This window comes from Rhinolophus sinicus, linkage group LG12, assembly GCF_036562045.2.
Source record: "Rhinolophus sinicus isolate RSC01 linkage group LG12, ASM3656204v1, whole genome shotgun sequence".
Taxonomy (NCBI): domain Eukaryota; kingdom Metazoa; phylum Chordata; class Mammalia; order Chiroptera; family Rhinolophidae; genus Rhinolophus; species Rhinolophus sinicus.
Genome location: NC_133761.1, coordinates 32348198 through 32363494, shown reverse-complemented (window position 1 = coordinate 32363494; position 15297 = coordinate 32348198). Strand labels below are relative to the sequence as shown.

The 15297-nt window shown below is 34.9% G+C and overlaps 1 protein-coding gene across 2 annotated transcripts in view; it reads right to left on the bottom strand.

Moving 5' to 3' along the window:
- The window catches only part of STK3 (serine/threonine kinase 3), a 301457-nt gene that overhangs the window by 100009 nt on the left and 186151 nt on the right, over positions 1-15297 (bottom strand). For both annotated transcript variants that reach the window (XM_019757652.2, XM_074316314.1), the window contains exon 9: positions 2160-2352. In XM_019757652.2, the coding sequence (XP_019613211.1) occupies positions 2160-2352 (193 nt within the window). The remainder of the gene's footprint in view (positions 1-2159; positions 2353-15297) is intronic.

The window sequence follows — 15297 nt, the reverse complement described above, 5'->3', positions numbered from 1 at the left end:
TTTTAAAGAAGATTAAGATCATGAGGAAAACCAAAACTAAAAGTAATCATGTGGTTTCAGAAAAAGTAAATTCTCCCGCATAACTTCACTATTGCTATACTGCAGTATGATAATCCCTGGGGAATACACTAACATCATTTGATTAGACTGGGGGGAACATGAAGTCCTACATTACAGAATGATGCCTAAATTGCAGAAACTTAAAATACATGGCAAGTTGGCTCAAGGGATTTAAAATTCGCTGAAGTACATAAAGCAACTACAACTATATAAACCACTATCTGATCAACTTAAACATGGCTTTCAGTAAGATCTCAATAATATGACCATACAAACATAAGCTCATATTGAAATAAGTTTTTAATAATACGATTTTTTTAAAAAAGACTCATACTTAGGACTTAAAATTATAACACATAGTGAATGATTTCTGTGGCTGTCAAAGCTAACAGTCACTACACAAAATATGTAGAAATCTGCTATGTAATTAATGATAAATTGTCATCACATATCTCTTCCTTGAAATATAACAATCTAATATGAATTAGATTCCATAAAGACTCATTTTTAAACCACTGTTTATATGCTGATGTTCAACTATATGACTACAGGGAAAAGTTGTTTATGTAGTTTCGTAGGGAGCTCAGTAGCTCACTAGAGATGCAACAAAACACTCAATGATTTTCTAAATGGTCTGCTAAGAATCATGAAGTTTGACTTAAAGGTTTATAGCAGTTTGTGGAAAAGTGATGTAAACTGTCATATCATAGGGTATTTTTGATCCACAGGGCATATGACTCTAACCAGTAACACTTGCTGTCTTTGGATGCCACAAGACCTTCCAAAGCGTTGGGTAAGCATGTTAGGGATGCAGAAAGCCTATGCTAGTCAGAAGCCTAGCTAGAAATCTCAGGAAATCCAGGCCAAAGCCTTAGGAGACCCACCAATTGTGGGAGATAGAAAAATTCATTACCACCCCCACACCACCAGGATTAACTATCTGGCAATCTGTTTGCATTTTGTGCTTCATGACCCTCCCTTTCAAATGTATACAACCATAATGGGATAGATACTAGGAAATGTGAAGAAAGCCACAGCAGTGAGCTAAATGACTTAAAGCTATGAGGTAAGACTTATCAAGCAACATCACAGGAGTAGCAAAAAGAAAGGGGCAGGCAACAAACACACACACACACACACACACACACACACACACACACACACCCCAGAGGAATTTCTTACCTATATACATTTTACAATATCAGCAAAGCACTTAAATATCTATAACTTTCTCGGTTCTACAATGCAAGAAGTCACGTATTACTGCTTCTGTGACCTGCTGTTCTGTGTAATGGAAAACTGCCTAGGGCTCAGACTTTGACATTAACTACACATGACTAGAATGGTGGGGGAAGAAAAAGGTCAGGAGGCATCAAGAGGTAATAAATCCGTTTTTGCCTCTAACTGAAATCACAATGTCCTACATTGTTAATTGCAATCTTAGAATGCCACATATATAAAGAAGTGCTAGCCTGTGAGAGTATCTCTACCTCATCACTCTGTAAACAGTGCACACCAGAGAGAATGTGTCAGGCATCACTGTAGCCCCTGCAGCACCTGGGCACTGTGCCTCACACATGACAAGCAGTAGTAAATATGCACTAAACTGAATTTTATGCATGACTATCCCTGTCTCTTGATCCTTCTTTCTAGTGTTTCTTTCTTTCTCACGTCAGCCCTTATTTCTTCCCGCAGCTTACATGCCTCTGTCACTGCGGCTTAACTGATAATTTAGACATGAAATAATATTATGTTGTATTTATTGGAACAGAATTTTAGGTTCACTTTTTTAACTGGAAAAGTAAATGTTAGAAACACAATATTTTATCTCTAAAATACTTTACAAATTAAGTTATGGGTTAGCATCCTTCAAGAGAAAAAAGTTCCATAACCCTAAGTTAAAGATGTGCTGCTTTTTTGTTATACTTACAACAAATTTTTTTAGTTCATTTCTGCCATACGCTTTTTACTATTAATTAAAGCAAAGAAACAAAATTTTCCACGACTGCCTATAAAAAGTAACACAGAACTATCCTGGTTCTTACAGAAGTATACTTTCAAAATAGAAAATTAATATTCAGTGGGGAAAAGCCACATACTTTTCATAGTTCCATCTTCTTCTTCTTCATCCTCACTGTTTATAACCATGGTCCCCAAGTCAGATTCTAACATCGTGCTGTTATGTTCGATCATGGTCTGCGCCCCTTCACTCATCGTGCTTGTGGCCCGCATCGTGCCCACACTTTCCGAACTAGTCTTCACCATGGTGTGGGAATCCAGCTCATCTTCATCCTGCAAGTAAAATACTGCAATGAAGGAACTTTCCTAAGACAGCTGGATTTCTTAATTCTTAACAATAGTATGAGCATATTATATTTTTAATAATGAAAAATACTTCTATCACTAATTTTAACATAAACATACACATGTTATCCTAAGAGCCAAAGTTATCCAAAATAACCTAAAGTTTTAGGTAATTAGAGCTAAAGAAATGGAAATTGACGAAATAGAAGGCTCCTAGCTGATTTTAAAATAAGTAAGATAGGTAAGTTATCAACAAATGCACAACAAAGAATAAAATAAATAAGAGTACACTAATGACAGAACATGTTATCACTATTGTAACGGCCACAATAATGTTTGTAACGTTATACAAAGGCTATTTGCTTTTTTAAAATTGTGATAAATATACGTAGAATTTACTATTTTAATCATTCTTCAGTGTATTCTTTTGTGGTATTAAGTACAGTCACAGTGTAGTACAATCATCAACTACATCCAGAACTTTTTCATCTTCCCAAATAGAAACTCTGTACCCTTTAAAAAATAAACTCCCAGTACTTGATAACTTCCATTCTACTTTCTGCCACTCTGAATTTGCCTATTGTACTTCATATAAGTAGAATCATGAAATAAATGGTGTTTTGTGTTTGGCTTATTTCACTCAGCTTAATGTTTTCAAGGTTTACCACGTTGTAGCATGTATCAGCATTTCCTTCCTTTAAGACAATAATATTCCACTGTGTAGAGTGTGTATGTGTGTATATTCTGCACCATATGGTAATTCTATTTTTAATTTTTTGAGGAACTGCCAAATTGTTTTCTACAGTGGCTGTACCATTTTACATTCCCACCACGAGTGCACAGTGTTCCCATTTTTCCATGTCCTTGCCAACACTTGTTATTTTCCATTTTTTTTAAATAATAGCCATTGTAAAGGATATGTGGTTTGATGTTTTTTTCCCTAATGACTAGTGATGTTGAGCATCTTTTCATGCACTTATTGGCCATTTGTACTTCTTCCTATATATTATAGATAAATGTCTGTTCAAGTCCTTTGCCTATTTTTGATAAAGGTTGTTTTTTGTCATTTTTGAGTTGCAGAAGCTCATATAAGCATAGTCTGGATATTAATCCCCTATAAAATATATGATGCAAATATTTCCCTTCATTTTACAGGCTGTCTTTTCACTCTCTTGATAGTTTCTTTATGTACAAAACTATTTAACTTTGATAGAGTCCAATTTATCTTTTTTTTTCTCTTGTTGCCGGCACTTTTCTTGTTTCCTAGCCATTAGCTTTTAAATGTAAATTCACAGAATAATCAAGTCAGTAATATAATAACAAAAGATGCTCTTTAGAATGTTCACCAAGAAATAAACTGGAATATGGCCATAAAAATAAACTAACAAATTCTGTTTGACAGACCAAACAATCTGCTATTTTGAAAAGTTAGATCATGTACTGAAATTCATTTATACTTATTCTACTTATTATATTTAAGTAGAAACAAACAAGCATAACCTAGTTTGACAGAGGTTGAAATGCAAATATGGAGAACAGGACATCCATGTTTTCTCAGCTGTTTGATAGCCCTCTTCTTCCTAAATCTACATGATAAAGTAAGCATTATATCTCAAAGTCTTTTGGTCCTCTTTCAGGAGCCTCTCCACTAGAAGACTTCTTCATTCTTACGACTTCACCTATCTAATATGTTGAGGACTCCAAATCCTGAAATTCTCCCTACTTTACTACTTAAATACTGAATGGTGTTTAGACCGCGACATTCCCAAATCAGGTATCATCTCATCCATCTCCTTAGTCCCTCTTGTCTGCCTCCATCCCCAACAACCACAGTAATCTTCACTAGCTATCTGAGGTTTATTCTTCTTAGGTTTATTCTTTGATTCCCTCTACAGTCTACAAGTTCTTCAAAAAATGTTCTCTACTCCATCTCTTCTTTTGCATTCCCACTGGTACTGAGTAAATTCCTCATTACCTCATACCTCGGTTACTACCAGAAAAGCCTCTTAACTGAAGAGTCTCTACCACCCTGACCTTCTAGAATCACACAGATGTTAGTTCAAACCCTGGCTCCAATCACTTATTAGGCACAATACCTGTAGGCAATTTATTTAAACTCCCTGAACTTTAGTTTCTTTCATTGGCGTTATAAAGATTCAATGAGAAAAAGTATCCCAAATGCCTGCATACTACTTGGAACAAGGTCAAAGCACACATACTATACCAATCTTTCATGAAAACTATGTGTATCACAATATCTTTCTACTGAAGAATCTATAATACTCCCAGTTCATGCCTGCATGAAAAAAAAAGCTAAACATTTCTGCCTAGATTTTAATGACCTCCATGTTATCTTACTTTATCGGGCAAATTCTATTTTCCCATTGTTCACATATGCTCCAATACAGTCAGGCTGAACTTAACTGAGTCTCCAGCTGCCAAAAACCCATACAATGCTGTGCCCATTAAATCTCCCTCTGTACTCATGTTTTCTTCTCTACCCAGAATATTCTTTCCTCTCTATCCATTTTGACAAATTCTACCTAGTCCTAGATCAAGTATATGTTACCTCATGGCTAATTCAGTCTTTATTAATTATCCTCTTTTCCAGATTTCTGTAGAATTTATAATCTGCATTACACAATTTTGCATTTAAATTTATGATCTCATAACTGTTTTGTAAAATCTTTTATAAATGTAAGAACCTTATGGATAAGAGTGCCTTACAGTACTTCTGAATCTACTAAAGTGTTTCATTTAGTATCCCATATACAGTAAGCATTCATTATATATTTAATTTTTCACAGAATTATGAACTCATTTAATAATTTAAACCCTCATTTTATATCTTAAAATAACTGAGGCCCATAGAACTTAAGAGACTTCCCCAAGGTCACACACCTACTTAAAAGTAGAGCTGGAGGTGTACAAAACAGTGTAATAGACATTTACACCCCTCACAAAGTGATAACCCCCCACCTCCAATCTACTACATCTGAAACTAATAAAATAAAAAAGAAAGTAGAGCTGGAAAAACAAAACAAAACAAACATAGGGCTGGGAATAAGAAAGTAGTTCCTTTATTTATTAGTCCTTTATTCTACTAAGTACATGTACCTTACATTTAAATTTTGATCTACTTGAATGCTTAAGTTAAAGGTATAGGCTTACAGTTTTAATAGCTCATGACACCAGTTCCTACTCCTAAAGAGGCCCATACATATTATTTGGTCCCTCCTAGTCAAAGCCACTATCTTCTCTCACTTGGACAATTAAAACAACCTCCTAAGTTTTTACTGCTTCCATTATTGCCCCCTTTGGTCTCACACACAAAAGGCAGATTGATCCTTTGAAAAGACAAATCACATCATGTTACTTTCCTGCTCAAAACTGTGCTTTTGGCCTCCTATCACACTTAGAATAAAATCTGAAATCTTTATGATGGCCAAATGTGACCTGGCCCAGTAATATCTGCAATTCCATCTTCTATCACATTCCTTCTCACTCATCAAGTTCCAGCCATGCTGGCCTCCTTCGCTATTTCTTGGGCATTCTAAGCATGTTCCTTGTCGAGCCTTTAAATTGGCTAATCTCTCAGCCTGGAACACTCTTCCACATGACAGCTTGATCCTTTACTTAAATCAAGTTTCTCCTCAGATGTCACCTCCTCAGTGAGGCTTTTTCTGATCACCAATCTAGAATTGAAGGCTCCATCATTCTTTTATCCTTCTGTCTTCTTCATAGCCTATTCCTGGCCTCCTCTACCACTAGAACGTAAGCTTAATGAAGACAGAAGCCATCTTTTACACTGATGAATCCCCAATGCTTAGAACACCTGCCACAAAGTAGGTCCCTGACAAAAATTTATTTAATGAGTGAATCAATTTATATATTCACTTATTGATTCATTCAATGAGCATTTATTATAGTTTTACATGTCAAGGAATGGACTAGGCATTGGGGATACAAAGATGAATTAGAAACAGTTTTGTTCATTTTGTTTTTTTAAGGAGTTTGAGGTTTAAAAGAAACTGATTGACATGTGAATAAATTACAAGGCAATATATGTTAAGTGCTACAAGAAAAGCGTTGGCAAGTACAATGGGAGTACCAAGAGTGGTGCTTCTGACTCTGCCTTTGACAAGTGAAGAAACCCTCACAGAGGAGGTGGCCCTTAAACTGGGTATGGAAGGATGAGTAGACTAGATATGTTTTATATATATATATATATATATATATATATAAAGGATGATATATATATATATATATATATATATATATATATATATATATGTATGTATAGTGTTTTATATATACTGTGAGTGTGTGTGTGTGTATACACACACACACATATATATAATGTTTTCCCGAAAATAAGACCTAGCTGGACAATCAGCTCTAATACATCTTTTGGAGCAAAAATTAATATAAGACCCGGTCTTATTTTACTGTAATATAAGACTGGGTTTTATATAATAAATATAATATAATGTAATACCCAGTCTTACATTAATTTTTGCTTCAAAAGACGCATTAGAACTGGCTGCCAGGCTAGGTCTTATTTTCGGGGAAGCATGGTACAACAAATAAATGGAGGAGCAAGGATTCTAAGTAGGTCATTCTAATTCTAAAGCCCAAGATCTAAGTTCCAATTGGAAAAGCCTTTTTAAAATTATCTACAGCATGTCTTAAGTCTAATTTAATTATATTACAGGTTAGCTAGAGCATGTTTCATTTTTATAAGTTAAGAGATGAGAAAACTGACATATATAAATAAACTGATTTGCAGTGGTCAAAAAGCTAATGATAATAATATTTTTTTTTAAAAAGGTGGGATTTACTTTTCCCAATAGACCCCACTAAGGAGGGAGAGAGAAAAAAATGGATTTTCTATCAGTTCTTTTTAAAAATCTACTGCTGGTTTAATATTTTATCATGGTTGCAACCAATTTATCACCAAAACACTAAATTTATTTTTATATGTGTGAGTCATTTGTCTCTTATCCTTGTAAGATTCAGTGCTATGACCACTATACTTAACAAGAAACGTAACATCTGGTTGGTATGAAATAATACTTTTAGTCTGCCTATAGTTGATATTAAAGTTGAATCTACAAAGGGATAATGAAGGCTGCACCTCTGGATTCACAGAATTGGTTTAGATAATCTATAAAATTAAAAAAACATTGAATCAAGTTTGGAAAGGATGACTTTTACTGCTTATTAATTTTACTTACATAGTCATTTTGCTAAAGGATGCTAATTTAATTTACAAACTGACAGTAAAAAAAAATAGCAATGAAAAAAGTGGTGAGCACTCAATTCACTAATGAGAGGATGGCAGCCAAACAGTAATTAACAAAGTAGAGATGGAATGAGAACTAATTTATATGAAATTAGAAAACTCACTTGGTGATGGTGTTAAAAACCTTTTAGTAACACTTTTTATTTGTTAAAAATCATTAACTCTGGGCCAACCTGGTGGCTCAGGTGCTTGGAGCTCCATGCTCCTAACGCCGAAGGCTGCCAGTTCGATTCCCACATGGGCCAGTGGGCTTTCAACCACAAGGTTGATGGTTCAACGCCTCGATTCCCGCAAGGGATGGTGGGCTGCGCCCCCTGCAACTAAGATTGAACATGGCACCTTGAGCTGAGCTGCCTCTGAGCTCCCGGATGGCTCAGTTGGTTGGAGCACATCCTCTCAACCACAAGGTTGCTGGTTCGACTCCCATAAGGGATGGTGGGCTGCACCCCTGCAACTAGCAATGGCAACTGGACCTGGAGGTAAGCTGCGCCCTCTACAAAGATTGAAAGGACTACAACTTGACTTGGAAAAAGTCCTGGGAAAAAAAATCATTAACTCTGAAATTCTTGATATTTTATATTACGTTAAAATTTCATTTGATACTTTTTACATTTTGTAATAAAACACAAATTTATAATGTTTTTCCAATGCTATTCTTCATTTATATGGACTCTGTTATTCCTCACAAAAGAAAAGCAGAAGAAAAACATGTTGATACTTTATAGAAAAAGGTCTGCAGAACAGATGCTTCCCACTGCAGAAAGCAGCCAATTCCAGTAAGGAATACAATAGCATTTTCAATCAGTGGTCATCATGTGCCAGGAATGCAAAACAGAGTACTGATGATAATCCAGGTTATGAATCATAAAATCCACATGGAATACAAATATTTGAAAACATTATTAGGAAATCCTACTCCATTGCTAGGACAGATTTATGCTTATCACAGTCTGAGAAATAATCAGAAACTCTGCATTAGGTATCTTTACATTTGTTATACCTAATGCCATAAAAGATTTTCTAATTATCCAGCTACTATTTGACTGATTTTAAGGATATTTACACGAACATTTTAGAAACCATTTGTCACTTGCAATATTAATGAGATAGTCCAACTATTCCTTAAATACGTATCTAATTGGAAATATTCTAATTATTTTATTTCTTTTCTTAAAATAAATACATCTTTATTGCTAATATAATTATGTAACAGCACATTATCAGTATAGAACAGTGATCTTAATGGCTTTGATTCAACTAGACAATTCTATTAAATATGCATTCTGCTACAGTATGAAAAAAATTATTTTTCAGGAAAGAAATGAATGTGTAAGATACATAAGTGAACCAATTATGCAAAAAGTTGCAATATTATGGTGGTCTAGATTCTTTGAAACCTCTTAGAGATGCTTATTACCTAGGGATGGCACTAACAGCAAACAATAAACAGAGCAAACATACTATGAATGCATAACTGGGTTTTCAATATCCATCGTCTGGGAAATCCTCAATGGCCCCAAACAGAGCTGGGAACCAAAGTGAGAATAAGCTAAATTTGAGCTTAGGGCTGCCTTAGAGGTATGTGATGATAAGGGTGGGGTGAACCAGTGGTATCTATTTTAGTGGATTACAGGGAACAAAAGTTCTCCATAGAACTGACACCCCTGCTCACACTGGGAATCTTGAAGATCTACATCCTCAGTGAAAAGGTAGACAAGAAAAAATGTACTCATAGGCCAAGGGGATGACATGCAAACTTGTCCGTCTCACCTGGGCTATAGGGAAAGCTGGGAAGTGCATGGCGAGGGTGCTTCCTGTAGAACACACAGACACGGGTTTGGACTTCCTAATATTATCCACATGCTCTGGGGAACCCCATGCTGAGAAATTAACCTAATTCAGTGCCAGTATGGAAGCACTCTGGTACCTGATAGAAACAAATGAAAGTCTACCCTAGAGGGACTAATACTCAACCTTCAACCCAGAACTCAATCATTCAGAGATAAAATCCAGCTAAACTTGAGCCCACAATCCAAAAGATAAACAATTAATAAACAAACTACTGAGACTGGGTAGAAATAACAGAATTAACACTCCGTGCTCCTTAGAATTAAGTTAGTCCCCTTAGATAGCTGGATCTTTCTAAGATAAAAATTTCTAGGAGAAAAATTAGAAGTACAGACAGTGGCATTCTAGATTGAAAACAACAACAACAAACAAACAAACACAAAGGTAGAAATATTCTGGCTAGACTGGAAAGCAGTGCGTTTGACTGCATTAAGGGATGGCCTATAGCTTATAGAGTGCTTGAACAGTGGGAGACAGCATAAGTTGCTTGACAGAAGATAGGAACCTCAGGAACTAAAGGATGAATTAGAAAAGGAGAAGACTGGACACAGAGAGAATGAAATCAGATTATTACTGAAATCTGTATTTGAGGTAATTAGAGCCTGTACTAAAAAGGGTCCTATAGAAATAGAATGCCAAATTGAATCTGAAAGAAACTATGAAAGAAGAATAAAAATATTCTAGAAACTTTCTGGACACTCAAATATAATGGATCTAAAATAACTCCCATATTATGAACCTAAGGAGACCAAACTGACTCTAAAGAGAAAATTGTGTAAGATTCTAATTTGAATAGATGAAGACAAAAAACAAAATAGACAATGCCAATTATTTGGAATTCCCCCCCCCCCAATGACTTAATGAAATTTGCTACTTCAGCATATAATGAAGACATTAAAATATAATTATTAATTTGTGGTGAAAGAGTCAAATGAGAAGTCAACAAGGCATGTGCAACACAACTTCAAGGAAATGAGCATAAAATTGGCGGAAAACTGGTAGGAATCTTTTACTTCTCTCCCCGTGCATAATTAAATCAGGAGTCGGTGATTATGCTAACATGCTAACCTGTGACAATAGATAAATTTTCATCATTTCTTGAGGTAAAAAAGGCAAAAATCAAAGGGTACTATTACTGTACATTTGTTTGATGTCTCACATGGAAGAGCCCTATGTACCATTACACTAAAAAATACTCTTTTGTATAGTAAAGTGAAAGTATTGATATGACCCAACAGAGCATTACCTTCAAATCCCACTTCCACATATGGTAAAGGATAGCATTTAAGCCACTGTCCCTGTTATCAATATACCCTGTAGTATCTACTGTTTCTGTGTCACAAGGGAAATGGCCCACAGCAGGATCAACTGGTTAACTCTAGTCTCAATACCACACTCAACCCAACTAAGCTCAGAACTACTGAGAAAACATCAAAAATAATCTCAATGGACACTTGTCTTATTAGGGAGACCACTTCAGGGATGGTGTCGATGCCTGACCACAGTGCTGTACACCTGAAGCTGAAGCTGAATAACAACGAATGTCAACTATAATTTTATATATATATATATATGACCACAGGATGTGGAGTACAGCGTAGAGAATTGAGTCAATGGAATTCTAACAGCTGTATACGACGTTGGAGGGACAGTAGACTGAGGAAGGAGGGTTATTACTTTGTGAGGGGTGTAAATGTCTATTATATTGTTTTGTACACCTGAAGCTAATTTTAAAAAATGGAAAACGCTGAAGTCATGATGGAAATAAAGTAAACTCCTAAAAAATTAAAAAATAATAATAATAATAATCTCCTTCAACCACCGCCTCAATGCCTGACAGGCTGAAAAAAGTAATAAATTGGTATTCACCAATTAAAAATTACTAAAATTTGAAGTATCTGAAATATGTACAAAGAATGAAATTTCCTCCCATTGTTATGAGTAGGTGGCCCGATTTCACTGCAAAAGCAGCATAAGAACTTACACAGCTGCTGTCTTTGACATACCTGTCTTTAACAAACAGAAACTTCTGCCTTCACAGATCCTAACTGTCTGCATGTTCACAGGCGTGTTTTAAAGTTACATCAAAGCTTTCAGGATCTCTAAAAATCATAAAGGATTTGTTCATCAGTATAACAAGCCTAAATGGTGAGAAGCCGTGTGGGCAGGACTTCAGAGGCTCCATGAAACAAGACTGCACAAGCTCTTGGCATTATATTAAAAGTTTCCAAACAAAAGATTATCTTACGTCCCCTGTGCAAAATACTGATATATAATAGAGTACAATAAAAGTAAAAGCAACCTTAGCCATGACTTTTCTTTTATCTCTCACAGCCAAAAGCATGTCAAAAGATTAACAAAATATAAAGATTATGAAATCTAATATTTTTAAATAAAAGTAACACCTTTAAAAACTGTTGTTACAAGCAGTTTATAAAAAATCCACAAGAGGGCACCAAAGACAAAAGACTAGAACAATTCCATTAATTGGATGTTTACACACATAAAAGGTTCATAAAATAGGTTATTACATTTAGTTTACATTTTATATTACATTTACAAATTTTTATGAAGAAATGATATATCCTCTGAAACAAGGAAAAAGAAAAACCTAATGAGGATACAGAAACATTAAAATTAAAAGACAATTGAGGTCTAGTTAGCTCAGTAAAACAAGAAAAAATAAAAGTTATCAAGATTGCAAAGGAACAAATAAAACTATCTTTAGTCACAGATGACATGATTGTCTGTAGAAAATTTCAAACAATCTACAAAAAATTCCTGGAACTAATATAATAAGCAAGTATAGCAAGGTCACAGACTTTAAGGGCAATACAAAAAGTCATTTACTTTCTGTATCCCAGCAATAAGCAATTAAAATTTGGAATTAAAAAAACATTTTGAATAGCACTAAAAGTAAAAGAAATACTTAGGTCTAACAAAATATGTACAGAATCTGTGTGCACTGATGAAAGAAATCAAATATCTTAAAAAACAGAGACATTCGATGTTCATGGATTAGAAGACTCAATACAATTTCTTCCTAACTTAGTATAGATTCAATTTAATCCCAATAAAAATTCCAACAAGCTAACTGTAAACATTGACAAAATAATTCTAAAGATTATATAGAAAGGCAAAATGCCTATGGCAGTTAATAGTGAATAAGAAAAAGTTTGAAGACCCACAGTATCCAATTTTAAGACGTCTATAAAACTACAGTAATCAAGACAAAGAGTAATAATGACAAAAGAATAGATACATGTATCAATGATACATCAATGGAACAGAACAGAGCACCAAGAAACAAACCCACACAAATACAGTCAACTGATCCTTGCAAAGGGCACAAACACAACTCAATGGAGAAAGGAGAGTCTCTTAAACAAGGGGTGCTGGAACAACTGGACACCCAAATGCCAAAAAATAAAAATAAAATAAAATACCTAGACTAGACACAGATGTCACAACTTTCACAAAAATTAACTCATAATAGATCACCGACCTTAATATAAATGCAAAACTAGAAAACTTCTGGAAGCATAGGATAAAATCTATGTCACCTTGAGTTTGGTGGTAGATAAAACACCAAAAGCAAGAGCTATGGGGAAAAAAAATGGATAGGGGGTATTAAAATTAAAAACTTCTGCTCTGTGAAAGATACTTCAGAGAATGAAAAGACAAGCTACACACTGGAGGAAAATATTTGAAAAACACATATCATATGAAGGACTTGTGTCCAAAATAACCAAAAAACTCTTAAAAATCAACAAGAAAATAAACATAAAACAATTATAAATGGGATAAAGTACTGACCAGATACCTTGACAAAGAAGATAAATAAATGGCAAATAAGCACATAAAAAGATGCCCAACATCTCTGTCATTAGGAATTGCAAATTAAACCAATAATAAAATACCACTTAACACTTATTAGAATGGCTAAAATGCAAAAAACTGATGATATAAATTACTGGTGAAGATGCTTAGCAACAGAAACTCTTACTCATTGTTGGTGGGAATGCAAAACAGTATGATACTGGAAGAGAGTTTGACAGTTTTTTACAAAGCTAAACATACCATAAGATCTACCAATTATGGTCACAGATATTTACACAACTGATTTGAAAATCTATACAAAAACTGGTATGCAAATGTTTATAGCAGCTTTATTCATAATGGCCAAAAACTAGAAGTAGCCAAGATGTCCTTCAATAGGTGAATAAACATACTGTGTACATCCATTCTGTGGATTATTCTTCAGTTTAAAAACATGAGCTATTAAGTCACAAAAAGACATGGATGAACCTTAAATGCATAAATGAAAGAAGCCAGTCTGAAAATGCTACATGTGTAGAATTCCAATTATATGACATTATGGAAAAGCCAAAACTATAGATGGTAAGCAGATGAGTGACTGAAAAGGGTTCATGGATAGAGGGAAGATTAAATAAGTAAAGCATGGGAATCTTTTAGGGTGGTGAAACTATTCTGTATGATACTGCAATGATGGATATGTGACACCATGCATCTGACAAAACCCACAGAACTTTCTACCATAAAGAGTGAAACAATGTATGCAAATTTTAAAAATTCATTTATGTCAGGAGATCCAAGAATGGAATGCAGAATGTAACATATATTAAAAAAAAACTGTATTACAAATGTATGAAAGAACTTCATTGGGGAAAAAAGGTGCTAACCTAAGTTATTTTGGAAGGGAATAAAGTCTGTAAGGCTAAAAACAAAAAGAACTGTACATAAGCACTATGCTCTAGTTGATAAAGCTGTTTCCCATGGGAATATGGGTTAACAATTCTGGAACTACTGTACACGTATACAGGAACTGAAACATTTAGTAATGTTTGGGAGCTAGGTTTCTCACCATTGCAGTGAGGGTTATGCACAAGCAAGGGGAGGCAGAATGATCCATGTGGTAATGAATTAAGAGTCAGATTCACCAGTATGAATTCATGTTTAGCTTATACATAGTTATAAACATGTGTTATACATAAGTTAGTACATACACACATATCTCCTTTCTTTGTCAGATGAGAGGGTCTAAAAGTAACAACATCCTACAATAGCAACCATCACACCTATAGTCCAGATCTTGGTTTCTAACACCACTGTCTAATGAAAGGGACTCAGCTCCTAGGATTTCAGGACTGTGGCAGAAAATATACAAAATGAGCCAAGAGTATCTTATAATGTCAGAGAGTAAGAAAATACTTAAAAAAAAAAACACCAAAAAAAACACACCATCAGTGAATAAATGGAGGAATAGATAAATCCGTGTAGAAGACTTCCAAATAATTCACTCGTATATAGATACTCTGCCCTCCACGATGGGAAGCGTAACTCCCACTCCTTTAGTAAGTGCTGTGTATTGTGACTTGCTTCCAAAAGGTACAGTATAGAAAGGGGAAAGAGTCATTTTATTGTGGAAAAATCTGGCAAACACTACCTCAGCCAGGTGATCATGGGTAACATCAACAGTGATAAGCCATGTTGACAGACTTTGTCTGATATTTTGATATAGCAAGAAATATATTTGGTCTTTGTCCCCAGTTTCTGGCACAGAGCTTCTAAAACTGTTATAATTTCCTGATAGGGGTAGGAGGAGCATCTTTTGTGATACATAAGTCCCTTTCAACCATACCTGAGCTTCTGCTAATAAAGTGACTCTTGGAAGAAGGGGGTTGGTTGCCAGGGGAATCAACCACCGGTAAATTAGAGGGTTGGAACTTTTAGCCCCACCACCCTGACCTCTAGGAAAG